General features: G+C 23.4%; 4 protein-coding genes across 4 annotated transcripts; all 4 read left to right on the forward strand.

Annotated features, from left to right (window-relative positions):
* Positions 1 to 1,309: 1,309 nt before the first annotated feature.
* PCHAS_1100500 (fam-a protein) lies at positions 1,310 to 3,210 on the forward strand (the record flags this gene model as incomplete). Its single annotated transcript, XM_016798499.1, has 6 exons — positions 1,310 to 1,402; positions 1,547 to 2,263; positions 2,359 to 2,428; positions 2,599 to 2,708; positions 2,801 to 3,031; positions 3,187 to 3,210. 6 exons carry the CDS (start codon positions 1,310 to 1,312, stop codon positions 3,208 to 3,210), a joined length of 1,245 nt encoding a protein of 414 aa, XP_016653896.1.
* A 3,245-nt stretch (positions 3,211 to 6,455) lies between these two features.
* Positions 6,456 to 7,298, forward strand: PCHAS_1100600 (conserved rodent malaria protein, unknown function; the record flags this gene model as incomplete). Its single annotated transcript, XM_740989.2, has 1 exon — positions 6,456 to 7,298. One exon carries the CDS (start codon positions 6,456 to 6,458, stop codon positions 7,296 to 7,298), a length of 843 nt encoding a protein of 280 aa, XP_746082.2.
* A 2,154-nt stretch (positions 7,299 to 9,452) lies between these two features.
* PCHAS_1100700 (fam-a protein) lies at positions 9,453 to 12,444 on the forward strand (the record flags this gene model as incomplete). The annotated part of the gene is made up of 6 exons (XM_016798501.1): positions 9,453 to 10,984; positions 11,161 to 11,422; positions 11,517 to 11,586; positions 11,730 to 11,839; positions 11,942 to 12,184; positions 12,340 to 12,444. 6 exons carry the CDS (start codon positions 9,453 to 9,455, stop codon positions 12,442 to 12,444), a joined length of 2,322 nt encoding a protein of 773 aa, XP_016653897.1.
* Positions 12,445 to 14,358: 1,914 nt separating this feature from the next.
* On the forward strand, positions 14,359 to 15,971 carry PCHAS_1100750 (fam-a protein; the record flags this gene model as incomplete). Its single annotated transcript, XM_016798502.1, has 6 exons — positions 14,359 to 14,483; positions 14,652 to 14,904; positions 14,998 to 15,067; positions 15,234 to 15,343; positions 15,439 to 15,672; positions 15,867 to 15,971. The coding sequence occupies 6 exons, from the start codon at positions 14,359 to 14,361 to the stop codon at positions 15,969 to 15,971; spliced, it is 897 nt and encodes a 298-aa protein (XP_016653898.1).
* Positions 15,972 to 17,595: the final 1,624 nt, after the last annotated feature.

Consider the following 17,595-nt stretch of genomic DNA (forward strand, 5'->3'; position numbering starts at 1 on the left):
TTATATTTTGTAAAATGATCAATAATAGAGCAAACATAAAAATAAGTTATAAGACAGAATCTACATTAAAATGAAAAATTATCTATTCTATAAATATACATATAAAATATAAACAATCATTACTATTTATAATAAATAAATTCCTGAAATTATGTATTAATCTTCTCAGGGTTCACGGGTTAAGGTTATATTAAATTATATATGTCATAATATGCTCATTTTATGAATATTTTTATATAACAAAACCTCTTATTTGAATGCTCCATTTTTTAATTTAAATTATAGTTTCCCCGAAAAAACTGTAAAAGCATTTTATATATGAAGTTATAAAATTATCATCAGATTCATTTTGAGTAATTTGCATACTCTATAAATAGGCGTGTTAATACACATATTTTGTAATATTAATGAAATAAATTTATATATATTTTAATATACAATTATAAAATGCAAATTCCGCAATATAAATCAAGATTCAACAAAGCGACATCATTTATAACACAATAAAGATCTATGAAAGGATTTTTTATAATGTCTAAAAAACATGTATTAATAAAAAGTATATTATAAGAAATTATTTCATTTCCATAAAAAATTATTTTTTTTTTCATTATTATATATTATTAAAATTTTAATTTATATTAATAGAAGTAGTTTTTTATACTTTTATTTATTTTCCATAACGATTTTATATTGAATTATCATCCATCAATTTATAATATTTATGATTGATGCATATTATATTTTAAAACAGTTAAAATGAGCATCTTATGATATATATAATTTAATATAACCTTACCCTTCCATGTAAAAAAAGGAAAAAAAATTCACATAGTTGTATTTTTTATATAAATATGATAAAAACTGTTTTTTATATTTTCATTTAATTTTTAAGTAGTTAAATTAATTTATACAAAATAATAAAAATATAATATTTTTTTAATTATAAAAAACATTTTATAAAATTATAATTAAGATTTAATAGAATTAATCTTGTTCAAATATTAAAACATAATAATTAAATATTATTTTTATGTAATAATTACATTTGTTTTTTACTTTTTTTAGTGTTTTGTAATATAAGTTTTTAAACTTTAATCGTTTTTTAATTCCCTTAAAATGTTTGTTTAAATCTATATATATGTTATATTGTAATATAAATATTGATTATAAGTTGCTAAAATATATATATTGTTTTTTATTTTCTTACTGGTATAAAAGCCATTGAGTTTGAAGTGAATACATATATAATATAATTTCGCAATTTTATATTTAAATTGGAAATAATGCAAAATAAGCACTGCTAAAGATGAATGCAATACCATTAGGGCTCATTTCCTCAATAATATTTAGTATAGTTTTAGCAAAAAACAGTTCGGATTCAGGGTCCACCACGGGTTGCGTAATTTAAGAAAAAAACACAAAATACATCATATTATATATAAATATGCCTATACTAAGTTCTTTAATTCGTTATGTGTATAAATATAATAATATATTAAAATAACAATATTTGATATATTTTTAATTTTTATATTTTTTTTAGTTTCCATTCTGTAGAAAAAAAACAAAGAAAGGCCATAAGACGGCAGATGAACCAGTTAAAGGTAAGGATGAGTATGACCCTGATCTACCAAATCTCAAATTTATAGATGAATTTGATCCAATAATATTAGAAGTTCCCAAAGGACGTCAAAGTGTGTTAGGTGAGCCCTTTATCTCAGAAACCGATGGTATTATTATTGATAAAGTGACAGGGTTTTCAAGAAGAAAAAACAATTCTAGTATATCAGGATGGTATGTTAGGCCATACGAAGAAGATTATGAAGATATGATTAATTTTATTTTTACGCCTCTTAATAAAAATGATCAATATTTTCAATCCAACCAAACAAACGCACATAAACAAGGTGACGCCTCCCCTCCAGTACCTAAGACTCCTGGAAAACAAGAATTGCCAGAAGAGCCCAAATTAAGTACAATAAATGAAGATGATGCATATGCACTGCATGAATATGCAAAGTTAGATGAAGAAATGCCCGAAAAATTCAAACAATTATTGTGTACCAATCCAAAAGAAACTAAACAAGCGGATGAACTTATGAACGAAGCTGTAACACATTTAGAATATCATGCTACAAGTGAAGATGGTTATAAATTATTTAGAAGCTATCCTGATATCGGTATATCATGTTATAAAAAAAAACATGATGACCATACAGATGTTCTAAAAATTCATTTAAAAATTGATGATCTCGATATGGTATCAATTAACGAACAATATAAACATTATAAACCAAATTAAAATTAAAAAATGATTATAATTTATGTATATGTATTTCTCTTTGCTTCCATTAGTATAATGAAACAATAAACCAGATATGGATTCCCAATAGTATCCATTTTTTATATAAAGGATTGGTTAAAAGTATATAAAACATAAATGATTACTCAAATTAATATATTATTGTTACTATTTATTCGGAATTTCTTTATTTATTATTGGAATTGATATATGATACTATTTGTTGCTTCCTACATCTTCAATTTCATGATATTTTAATTTCATCTATGCGATTTTATTATATTGATTTTTAGTAAAAATTGCCCGTGTATACAAACCAAATTTATTAGTAATACAGCAACGTTGCAAAGATTCGATTTTTGGTCGTTGGGAATACTTTCATGCTTTAGCCAAAAAAACTCATGTAAGGAAAAAATTTCAGTTCTGTTTCGATATATATCATACTCTACATTATGACATGGAATTTATTCAAATACACTTTTATTAATTTTGCAGATATCAGAAGACAAAACGATAATTGTCATGACTTCACCAAATATAATTGATCACCACCCTTCCACGATAGAATATAAAAACACAATAATAGAAAATGCAAATTTATTCACAATTGAAATTGATTCTAAAAAAGATATTAGAAAAGGGAAATGGAAGAAAAAATTTGTTAACATAGCTGGATTCCTTATTGAAAAAAAAATCGGATATGTCAGTTTCACCTATGTCGAATCTGTAAGCGATATACAAATTTTAGCAACATAATAATTTATTTCAGCAAATTCTAAAAAAATATTGTTTTAAATACATGCACATAATTATAATATATACTTAACTTGCAAAAAGTTTAAACATTTTATATATTCATCTATTTATGTTTTTTTTCTTAGATTAATGAGCATGGTTCCATTTAACAAAAATACATTATTGGGAAAGCTTTAAATTGTTATTACCTTCATATATAAGCATATATTTCATATATATTTTCATCATCGTAATATTAGAAGATTCATGTTAATATAACGATGCATTTCCATTCATTATGGTTGCTTTAAATTACCATAATGAAGTTTTTTTTTTGTTTTAAGAATTTTTCTTTTATATATTATTTGTTCACATCATTTAATATAAAAATACACTTATGGATATTTCATTTCATGAACACTACAAATGTAACTATTATATTTTATGAAAATTATTTTATTATGGTTATTCTTTCATACTGATGTTTACAGTTTTTTAGTTAGAAATCGATAAGTTTATAGTTTGCTTTTATGTTTTAATTGATATATATTAAACATATTTTATAATTTGCAACACCTTTTGAATCCCCTGATATCATCTATATACAAATGTATTTTAATAAATAATATTATACTACATATTTTATAATAAACTATATTTATTTCTATAATGGAAAACTATATTTTTAACGAACATTATGGAATTATTATTTTGCTTATTAGCGCTAATTCTAATATTAGCATATTTAAAAAATACTAAATCAAAGCTGTAATATTCATTTGATGATTTGCACATGCCATTTTAGTCTTATTACAAGTTTAATAATATATATAACTATTGTATATCCATGTATTAACATCAAATATAATAATAGATTTGTTCGTATTTAATGCTTGATATATTATTATTACAGTTATTATGTTGGTTCAATACCACTGCATAGTACAACGGAATAATTAATGCGATCAATAAAAATACTTTAAATCAATGTAGAATATTTATGTGTTTCATAGTTTTTAAACCAAGCATTTTAAACGTATATATCATATTGTAAAAGGAATATATTTAAAATATAAATTTATAAGCTTGTATATATATAATAACTTAATAAAAATTTTATTAGTTCAAATAAAATTAATTATTGTTTGCCTTCTCGGTAAAATTAATATTAATTTTAATTATATGAAGTTTCCACAATAAAAATGTTTCAATATTAGTTATTAGTAATGTATTTTACTAGTTTATATGTATAGGCATATAATAATTATAGTTCTATCTATTATATTATTTATAATTATTAGAACAAAATGTGATATAAATTTTATTAACATTCTTATATGCAATTATATTAACAATTTTAAATATAATTTATTTATACCTCAAAACTATAAACCTCAAAAATTAATAGTGATTAATATAATATTATGCCTTATAGCAAATAAATTAAAGTATATAGAACTATTTCTATTATTTGAATTAAAATCTTTGGCATAAATGATACTAAATATAATAGAAAAATAATAGGATAGTATACATATATCTATAATGTAATTTTTTTATTAATATGCATATTTTTTATGTATTATTAAAAACGTTAGATGCATAATAATATTTTATAGACAATGCTATATTGTCGATTCTCAGTCGATATTCCACGCATCTATATTTTATGGATATCAATTATATATTGGTATTATGTTTAATTAATATTAAAAATATCCCCATTAATCTGAAGGTAGATTATATTGTATTATAGACAATTATTCCAAATGAATCGAATTATAATTTATACCCTCAAATATAAGATTATTATACTGTTCGGTTATCGAAATCCGATTAAATTAAAATAAATACGATACAAATAATTAGTTTACTAAATAACATTTTTCATCAAATAAAGAAACATATTGTGTTATTCATGATTCAATATAGATATGGGCTATCATGGTTTATATAATAGATAATAAGTGTTCTTATATTATTTACCCAAAAATTAGCAATAAAATATAAAATGTGAAGTTATAATATTGCCACATTTAATATATATGAACGAATTAGATAGAAGTATTATAACATATGGAAAATGTGTTAAGCAACCTCTTTCATATTAATGGTCATGCCCCTTTTTCCTGCATATTTTGATTGCATTTCGGGATAAAACATATAATTTTGGTACATATATTTAATCAGCATGTACAGACAAAAATATTATAAAAAATGAAATTACGATATACCCGAACTTTAACTCAAAACGCAAATCCATTGAATGAACAATAACCCATAAGACATAAAATTGCCCCATAAAGCATTAGCCCTTCGGCATCAAGAATATTAAAATTAAAAACTAAATTAAATTTAAGTATGCTTATATATTTCTTGATTTTGTAACTTTAGGTTTCATTATTTTATTTTTATATTTTATTTATTTGTATTTTTTTAATTTTATATATACTTTGTTTTACTATTAAAAGCGAATTTATAACTTGTATTAATATAAAAAATGGGCGTCAATATTACTACCAATAAATAATTTTTATAAAATTAACAATTTTGCTACAAAAATCTTATTTAGTAAAATTTGTATTAAAAGTGATAAAAAAATTACAGAAAATACGATTTATCATCATATATATTTTATCATACTATTATTATGATGAAATAAAAAATACTTTTATTATAATAATATTAGTAGTATAAAATTAGCTGCATTTATCAAATTAAATTAAGTTAAATTATTTTTATATTTAAAAATATAATAGACATGCTTTATATTAAAAAATATGCACTATCAAAGAAATTTTGTAAAACAAATGAAAAAAATAGAAAAACATCTATTTTAATGTAATTATTAATATAAGTATATATAATTATATTATAACAATATATATTTTTATATTATTTTCTTACTTTATATTTTTATTTTAAACGATTAGTTTTCTATTAGGCCAAAACAACATAGTTTTTTTTTTCTATTATATATAAATATAAGTATATATGTAATTCCATACATAATAGAATTTTTTATAAATTTTAAGTTAAGTATGATCAATTGTAAATATAAAATTGCATATTCATAATGCTATACATTAAAAATATCATTTATATAATTAAAATTATTTATTTTTAGATATTATAATATTAATTAAATTATGAATCATAATATTTTTGATATTCATTATTTATGAAAGATTCTGTTGTTGACGTTGTTTTATGATTGAATTATTTAAATAAAGCATACATTATCCCGTTTAAATAATAATTTGTATTTTTTAAAAATAAATACTTGTTTTTTATATTTATTGAAGATAATTATTTGCTTCAATTTTAATTATATTTGCCCAAATTTTCAAGTTGTTAATTTTTAATTAAAAAAATATTAATATATTTTTTAATATTTTGTTTGTGTAGTCCAAAAATGAATAAATTTTATATTCAAATTTTTTTTTTTTTTTTAAGTGTCTCAGTATATCTGAATAATAAAACCCTTGCAAATAAGCTTGATTCATCCGATGCTTCTTCAGAAAATGTTTTAAAGCTGCTCATATATATGAAAAGTAATAATCTTATAGCAGAACCAGTTCCAGACATGGATTCTCTAGTCAATTCAATCCTATCCCAAATTGCTATGATAAAAACTGTTTCAAATAATGTTACTTCAAACAATGTTGCTTCAAGTAATGGTACATCAGACAATGGTAATTCAAGTAATGTTGGTCCAAACAAAGATGATATAGACATTGACTCTATCGTCAACGTCGTTTTAGAAAAAATGAATCGGGAAAATTTTATTCCAGACAAAGAGCAGATACAGTACACTACTCCAGATCAAGAACAGATGCAGTACACTACTCCAGATCAAGAACAGATGTACTACTCTACTCCAGATAATGAACAGATGCAGTACACTACTCCCGATCAAGAACAGATGCAGTACACTACTCCCGATCAAGAACAGGTGCAATACTCTACTCCAGACAACGAGCAGATGCAGTACACTACTCCAGATAATGAACAGATGCAGTACACTACTCCCGATCAAGAACAGATGCAGTACACTACTCCAGATCAAGAACAGGTGCACTACTCTACTCCAGACAACGAGCAGATGCAGTACACTACTCCAGATAATGAACAGATACAGTACACTACTCCAGATAAAGAACAGGTGCACTACTCTACTCCAGACAACGAGCAGATACGCTACATTATTCCAGACAAAGAACAGATGCAGTACACTACTCTAGAAAAAGATGATTAATATAATTACACCTTAGGAAATTATACTTCAACCAAGCCAATTTCAAATAACGATATGTAAGAAAATACGCTTATATAATATAACTATATACATTCGTGTGTCATTATTGGAATGCTAAATCCATATTCGCCAAAATAGGCGTTTGCATTCCGATTTGATTGTCAAAATACTGTTTATAAATATATTTCGTTTTGTTTATTTTGCAAATTAAAAACATTTTCACTTTGATCAATAGTAGTTTGAATGGAAATCGTGAAAAAGGGGACTAACTAGATGCTTTGAAACTGATGAAACCCAAAAAGCAACATAACATATAGACAAAGATGCAGCAATTTACAATTGCCTTCTACAAATATGGGCGATTACGATCAAATTTATAAGCAATATGACATAAATATACATTATAAAAAAGCATGGAAGTCATACAAATGTTGCAATGCTTAATTTTAAAACATGCAATTCAGATAATGTACGAATTAACGGACAAAGTAATTTAATTATAAAATAAATTTTTATTAAATAATTATTATTATATATATGCATATATATATTTTTGACATTAGTATAATGAGGTAATAAAGTGATATGGAATCCAAATGCTACCAATGTTTCGATATTGTGATAAATATATTAATAAAATGATTTATTTTCATGCATAATGGTTGCTTTAAACTACTATCATAAAATGTTTTTTTGTTTTAAGAATTATATTTTTTGCATATTATTTGTTTATGCCTTTTTTATATAAAAATACATTTTATGTGTTAATTTTGAGACCAAATAAGATAATAAGTGCTACAACTCACCAATTACTTTTTTATACACATGTCCTTTATATTAGTTTCTATCACTTTTTTTTCATTAAAAGTTTATGTTTCACATTTATTATGTTCTGTATTTTGATTATTCTCATAAAACTCTAAATTTAGTTAAAAATTAGTTATCTCCAATAAAAGGTGTCTTAATATATTAAATATCTATTATTCATTCGTTTAACATTAATTATTTTAAATCTTAATAAGAAGAGGCCCATATTTAAAAATCAGCATGCTATGCGTATTTGGCTTATTATATTTTTCTTAAATAGGAAAAAATAAGGAAAACATTTTTTTTTAAATCAAAATTCGATGTATATGCTTATTTATTTTACATAGTTCATTTTTATTACATGCTTTCTACCATTATATTTAATGTGCATAGCTATAAAAATATATTGAAATGTACAATCATTTAAAAAAAAATTATATTTTGCAAATTTATATATTAAACGACCCCGTTTTTGGTTATAAATTAATGCTTCGTTAAAACTCACCCCCAAATCATTAATTAATTTTATATTTTTTCTTTTATATGTATATCCTCCTTTTTTTATTAAAAACCTATATACTATTTATTGAATTTTGAATTTATTTATAATATATTTTACAAATTGTCATTCCAATAAATATTGTCAAACTAAAAAAAATTCAATCAAAACGGAGCCCATAATAATACCCCCCCACCACCAAAATATATCGCATAGAACAAAACAATAACTCCATGGTACAGAAACTATATACACAATTCAGAACAATTTTCCTTAAAACATGAGCAATTCAGACCTCGACATCAAGCAAATTATAATTAAAAAATAAAGATTATTTTATATAAGGTGTTCCATGATTTATTTTATATTTTTTTTTACATATTTTTATATTTTTTAAATTTGTATATATATAATCACATCATAAAATATTTTATAGATTTTAGTTTTGGATTGATGAACAATAAAATATAAAACTTGTATATTCATAATTCATCATATTAAAAATATTATATATATAATATAATTAAAACAATTCTTTTTAAATATTATAATATTAGAGAAATTAAAAATATAACATTTGCTTTTTATTATTTGTGAAGGTTCAGTTATTCGCACTGCTTTGTAATAAATTTATTTAAATAAAAAAGTATAAATTTAAAAATCCGATAAATTATACAAATTTGTCGTTTAAATAATAATTTATAATTTTTTAAAATAAATATTAGGTTTTTATACTTTATTAGAAAATTATTTTCTTCGATTTTAATTGTACTTATGCAACTTTTCTGTTTTTAATTTTAAATAAAAATACAACATATTTTTTAATATTTTATTAATCAAGCCAGAAAATGGCTAAAATATATATTGACATAATTTTTTTTGTTATAATTTTTTTTGTATACGTGAGTAATGAATCTTTTGCAAGTGAATTTGGCTTAACCAATAAATATAAGAATAAATATTTTTCAACTAATGAAGTTATATGTAAACCCGCTCAAACCAATAATGCTGAACATAAACCTGTTCCAACTGATGACGCCATGGGCAGAGTAGTTCCAACTAATGATGTTGTACGGAAAGTAGTGCTAGCCAATAATGCTAAACATAATCCTACTCCAACAAATGAAGCTGCACACAGAGTATCTCCAGCTAATGATGCTTTAAGTATACCTGTTTTAAATAATAGTGTTAGACGTACTTCAGTTTCAACTAATGATGTTGTGCGTATACCGATTCTAAATAATAGCGTTAGACGTAATTCAATTTCAACTAATGATGCTGCGCGTATACCTGTTCTAAACATTAGTTCTAGACGTAATTCACTTCCAACTAATGATGCTGTGCGTATGCCGGTTCGAAATAATGATGCTTTACGTAAGGCTATTCCAACTAATGATGCTGTGAGTATACCTGTTCCAAATATTAGTGCTAGACGTAATTCACTTCCAACTAATGATGCTGTGCGTATGCCGGTTCGAAATAATGATGCTTTACGTAAGGCTATTCCAACTAATGATGCTGTGAGTATACCTGTTCCAAATATTAGTGCTAGACGTAATTCACTTCCAACTAATGATGCTGTGCGTATGCCGGTTCGAAATAATGAGGCTTTACGTAAGGCTATTCCAACTAATGATGCTGTGCGTATACCTGTTCCAAATATTAGTGCTAGACGTAATTCACTTCCAGCTAATGATGTTGTGCGTATACCGGTTCTAAATAATAGCGTTAGACGTAATTCACTTCCAACTAATGACAATTTACGTATGCCTATCCCAACTAATGATGCTAGACGTAATTCACTTCCAACTAATGACGATTTACGTATATCTGCTCCAAATAATGATTCTTTACGTAAGGCTATTCCAACTATTGACGATTTACGTATGTCTGCTCCAAATAATAGCGTTAGACGTAATTCACTTCCAACTAATGACGATTTACGTATGCCTATCCCAACTAATGATTCTTTACGTAAGGCTATTCCAACTATTGACGATTTACGTATATCTGCTCCAAATAATGATTCTTTACGTAAGGCTATTCCAACTATTGACGATTTACGTATGTCTGCTCCAAATAATAGTGTTAGACGTAATTCAGTTCCAACTAATGATGATGCACGCAAACCTGTATTAACTAATGATGATGCACGCAAACCTGTATTAACTAATGATGAAGTACGCAAACCTGTATCAACTAACGATGGTGCCCATAAACGTTTTATAAATAATGATGATTTTAGTATGCCTGTTTCAAGTAATAATGTTATACGTAAGCCTGTTCCAATTAATGATGTTTTACGAAGATTGGCTATCCGAAATTCTTATTTACGCAAGGTTTTGTTATCTGAATCTGCTCCACCAAAAACTCAAACTACGTAAGAAATATATCTATATTCATATAATATATGACCCCACTGAATATAACTATGCATGCTCCGGTGATATATATGAAAATATTATATACATATTCGTCCAAATAGACATTTTCTTGTCAATTTGAACGTCAAACACTATTTATAAATACATTTGTTTCTTTTATTTTATAAATTAGAAGGGAAAAACCCACTATGCCCAGTAGCATTTTGAAGGAAAATAGTGAAAAAGAGGACATACAAACGTGCACTAATAATGAAGAAACTAAAAATGCAGCAGAGCTTATGAACGATGCTGTAACGGTTTTACAAAAACTTGTGGAAAATCTAGACGAAAGTGATAAAATTAATAAACAATATGACATAGATTTATATTGTAAAAACCTCGGTGAAGATGCAGAGATTGCAATATTTAATTTTAAAATTTCAAATCCCAAGCATGTACGAATTAACGAACACCATATTTTAAGCTATAAAATTAATTTTTATTAAAAAATAATTATTATATATATACATATATTTTTTTTGTTATTAGTATGATGAGATAATAAAGATGATATGGAATCCCAATGGTACCAAACGTTTCAATGAGTATCTTATAAATGGTATATAATAAATAACTAATAAATTAATATATTTATCACTACATTTATTTCGTATTTTATCATTAATGTTTTATACTCCTATTTTTTATTTATAATTTTCATAATATTTTAATTTGCACGATGCAAAATTACAATATTTTTAGAGAAACTTGTTCGATTATACAAGGGAAATTTAGTAATGATGCAACAACGTCATAATAGTATTGTTGGACCATTCGACAAATATTCATATTTTGTAGCCAGCAAATCCGAAGTAAGAACGATGCTTTTATTCTTTATCTCTGGATGCCACATTTCGCACTAAATTGGTGCACCATAATATATACAAATATATATATATTTATTTATTTTGTAGCCATCAAGCGATACAACTATAATTGCCTTCTCTTCAGGAAATATAAATGACTATAATAGATTTGCTCGAAAGGTTATTATAAACCCTATCTTAGAAAGCGCAAACAAATTCAAAGCTAACGTAAATTCTGAAGAAGATATTCGAGATGGAAAATTAAAAAAAATTTATATTAACTTATCTGGATATCTCATTAAAAAACAAGAAAGCCACATTGATATGACATTTGTCTACTCTATAAACACTGTATGTATTTTAATAACATAATAATTTATTTCAACATTTATCAAAAAAATATATTTCTTTTATAAGTGTACATATTTATAATATTTGTCATTCATCTTTCAAAAAATTGAAACATTTTTTTATATATTTATCAATTTGTTGTTTTTTTTTCGTAGACAAATTATGATATTTCCTATGCCCCAAGTTTCGTTATAAAAATGGAGAGATCAGAAAAATTATTGATGCTTAGCAGCTTAAAAGAATTCTTTGAAAGGAAATAAGCATGTGGTCCACATTGTAGTTTTTTAAGATTTTAATATTGTTGTGCATATATTAATAAAATTAATTTTCATACATGATGCATATTTTAAATTGTTGTCATAAAACATCTTTTTTCGTTTTTTATAAATTTGTATTTTGTATATAATTTATTTATTCTTTTTTTATATACGGGTGCATATACATGTATTTGTTTTTATAACTCTTCGTATATAATTATCATCATTTACGAAGATAATTTATATATGATTTTTCTTTAATCTAATTATTTATGGCTTTTTTTTTTTTGTTAAAAATCTATAAATTTGTTTATCATCAATATTTGAAGTATTCTTATAAACCAAACATATTTTGTTAAAAAATAATTATATCCTAAATAGGAATATATTAACTTTATCGTTAGTATCCTCAGAATCATCTATTAATGATTTAATTTCTTTTTCTTTTGGAGGCTCTTAAATTTTTTTTTTTGAAAGAATTTCTGTAATCCAAATAATGAATGTTGATATAAATATGTTAAAAAATAAAATTATAATTTTTTATGTTCATATATATGTCGTGACAAAAATTATTATTAAATCTATATTTTCTAATTGAGATGTTTTTGTCTGATAATTAATTCTTAAAAAAATGGTATTATAGAAAATACAAATGAAATTGGAATTAATTTATTTACTATCTATACACTCGATGGTGATCGTAAAAACTTAATGATGCCGTTTCAAAGCTTTATGTTACAACCTCATTATGTATATTAACTGCTTTAGATACATCATAGTTCAGGATATTTTTTTCTATTGAAATTCGCAAACGATTTCCTCATATTATAATTTCCAATTTTATTATAATTATTTGATAGAATAAAGTACTTGTCTATATGAACTACCGTCTATATTATCATCAGTATCATTAAAAATAGTGCATATGTATCAACATATTTTGTAGCTTTTTTTAAACATGTCATGACGTCGTTCATTTTTTTCGTGCTATTAGAGCAAATGCTATGTAATTTTTTAAATATGTTATAAAATTTAGAAATATATTTAATATAAATATTCATTACATATTTATTTGATTTATAAGGTTGCTATATTTTTTATAATGTGCAACTTTGTTTATTGATGTAGTAAGCCACTTATCATTTTTTATATGCTTATTATAAAAATCGTTTAAGTTTTTTAAATTGTTATCGAGCTTTAGACTTAATATATAACTCAACAACATCAGAATATACACAACAATATTAATAGTATATTTTTCGTGCTTCAAAAGTTAATCACCCTGAATAATTTTATGAAATAAACATAAAATTCATCCTTAATTTTATTGGCATTAATATTGCATTTTTCATTAAGATAATATTTAAAAATATATACTTTTAAATTTATATTCTCCACAAATGCTTAATTCATCAGGAAATTATTTCTTGAAAGTATCAAGCATATTACACTATGAAGCCATTTAAAAAAAATTAAATAAAAATATACATTAATGAAATATTATTGAAATTTAATTTAATTTATAGACATTCAAAAATAATAAAATAAAAGAAATATATTTCATTAAAAAAATGTATATATCGTTCCAAAAAATATTATAATTAATATTATATATTTTATTTATTGTAATACTAGAGAAGCCAAATTCATAGCATTTGGGGCAGTCATTATTTATAAAAGCTCCGCTTCTGATGTTGCTTTTGCAATCAAGTATTTAAATATAAAAAATATCAAATTTATAAAGATAATAAAACACACAAAATTATTAATTATACAAATAAATAATAATTCTTATTTTTTTAAATATTTATTTTTAACAGTTTCGAATCAAATTTATATTTGGATTTTAGTTATACTTATTTAGTTTTTCGATTTTTTAATTTTTAATTTTAAAAAAAGGTGCGGATATATTTTTTAATGTTTTATATATCAAATCCAAAAATGAATAAAAGGTCTATTAATATTTTTTGTGTTTTTTTAAGTGCGATCGGGCATATGAACAATAAAGTATTTGCAAGTGAGTATGACCCAGACAATGCTCCGTAAGATAATACGCAAAATATATATCCATTGAATATAGCTCCATACATGCATGCTTCATTATGATAATATTATATATATTCTGGTGCAAATTTTCATCTGAATAACAATGCCATAATAAAAATATCATTTTATAAATACTTTTCTTTCTTTTTTCAAACTAAAAATAGCTCTACCTCAGGTATTAGTAATTTGGGTGTAAGGCCCGATCAGATCAAACGCCCATTATGTACAAACCCCGAAGAAACTAAAAATGCAGCAGAACTTATGAACGATGCTATAAAAGAGCTACAACATCATGCTACAAGTGCAGAAAATTACAGTTTACTTCACAAACACGATGATGGCTCAGTTGAATATTTTAAGAAACATGGAAATGCCGACATTCATAAATTTATTCATAAAATTCCCGATGCAGATACAGTATGAATTAACAATATTATTTTATAAATTATAAAATTAAGTTAAAATGAAAAAATAACTATTATATATATACATATATTTTTTTGTCTTTAGTATGATAGTGTAATAAACATTTTGTTTAATTATGACTGTACCCAAAAAATTGGGAAAAGCATTGTTAAAGGTATATAATAGTATAATTAATTAATCAATTTAATATATAACTATCATAATTTATGGAATATTTCATGTTTTTTATTGTCAAAACTATATGTTATTATTTTTTATCTCCATTTATTAAATTCCATAATATTTTAATTACATATATGCAAAAATATTATTTTTTTTAGAAAAAGTGGTACGGGAATATACTCCAAGTTTAGTAATGGTTCAACAACGCTACACAAATAAGGATTTATCATTCCAAGGATATTATTATGCTATATCCAAAAAAGATCATGTAAGGAAAATATTTTTTCTTCATGCCTCTGAAATCATATTTTTCACGCTATTATACCACAATATACACATGCATATTCTTTATTCATTTTGTAGATATCAAACGATACAACAGTTATTGCTTTGGCTTCAGCAAATATAAATGATCATAACAAGGCCGATCAAAAAAACTATAAAAACGATATCTTAGAACGTGCAAATTCATTCACAGCTGAAGTCGATTCAGAAGAAGATATTAGAAAGGGGAAATTAAAAAAAATGTTTGTCAATTTATCTGGATGTCTCATTATAAAAAAACACAATCATATTGACATTACTCACATCAGCTCTGTAAGCAATATTAAAATTTAATAACTTAACAATTTTCCTCCATCGTTTATATCATTTTGTTATTCCTTTACCCTCATTTTAGAATTATCAAAAATGTATTTATATGTATAAATGTGCATATCTATAATATATGATATTTATTCACGGAGCTTTTCAATATTTATTTTATATGCTTATCAATTTTTTTTTCGTAGATGAATCGTAATGCTTTCCCTGGACCAAATGCCCGAGTTAAAAAATCTATAGCAAAAAAATTGGAAACGTATATCAACTTAAGATATTTATTTTCTCGGAAATAACCCGAGAATTCAATTATCAGTTTTTTGTTTAAATAATATGTAAATGCTTATATAAATTAAACTAATTTATTGCAATTAACAATGCTTTTTTTAAAATTATTCTTATAAAAATGTATTTTTTGTTTGAATAAAGTTTATATGCATAAAATTTGTTAATTTATTTTTAATGTAAGGATACATATATCTCCATTTTATTTTGTGGACACCACAAATATAACAGCACAATTTGTCAATCATTATTCTATATCACCGCCATTTCATATTAATATTGATATTTTTTGGTTTATTCTAAAATTCAATAAATTTATATTTTTATTATTCTTATAAAACTCAAAATTATTGTTAAAAATTAGTTATTTCAAAATATCGAAATGTCTTATATGTACACAATACCATTATTAAAACATTATTTTTTTAAATAATAATATGATAAATAAGAGGGAAATTGACAATATTAACTACATTTGTATATTAGCATTGCCAATATGTGTTTATATATTTACCACCAGAATGCTTGTAATTTTGTAAATATTTGTAACACCATTATTTTCGTCATAACATCAATGCATATTACATAAAGTTAAACATATCATAAAATTTAATAAATATTTAATATTAATGTTCATTAAATCTATTTTTATATTTATAGCCCCTTATAATTGTCTAATGTACTCAACAATCGTATTATTATAATTTCCACAGAGGCAAAACCTCTTTGGAACTATTAAATAGCCATAAATACCAATCGTAATTTATCGATGCCAATATGTGAATTATTATGAAAACATGCTTATAACTTTTATTTTTAATTCATATACTTTAAATTCGAAATATTTACCAGAAAACAATGTTTCAATTGACCACCTTTTTCTTAGTAAGGAACTATTTAAAAAATATAAAATATATATTAAATAAAATGTTATTAAAATAAGAATTAATGGAATTTATAAGTAATATAACAACCTAAAAATATAAGGAAAGCATATTTTATTAAAGAAAATATATTGTACCACATTGAAACCCATTGCAATTACATTCTATTATTAATTTTAAGATAAAATAACATAATATTATTTTATGTATAAGTCATATAAAATGCCCCAATAGGCATGCAATTATTTGAGTTTCTATATAATAAAATCTGCAATTATACATATTATCATTAAATTTAATTAAAAATTAGTATGGGATAATAATAGACAGTTAATATTATTAGTCTATAACCGTTTTTTCAATAATCCAATTTTTATAACTCTAAATTTATTTATATAAAATTAATAACATACAATAATATATAACATTGAAAAAATTATTAATACATTATTGTACCATTAATTTTATTCAATAAATATAACCAAAGCATTATAGGACTATTTTAAAAAATATAACATCTATTTTATATAATTTTTATTTAATAATTATAGAAAGCAATTTTATGTAGAAATAGTTGGTAGAGAAAATGGGTGCCACTTTTATATTAAAACTCTTTTTTATAATTGTTTTTTCAATAAAAATTGGTATATAAGCGCACTATGCCTCCTAAAAAATTACTTATATTAGCAGCCTCTTTATTTTTATAATTATAGAAGTGAAAAAAAAAAAAATTATAAGTAAATGACAACTT

This window comes from Plasmodium chabaudi, assembly GCF_900002335.3.
Source record: "Plasmodium chabaudi chabaudi strain AS genome assembly, chromosome: 11".
In the NCBI taxonomy this organism is placed as follows: domain Eukaryota; phylum Apicomplexa; class Aconoidasida; order Haemosporida; family Plasmodiidae; genus Plasmodium; species Plasmodium chabaudi.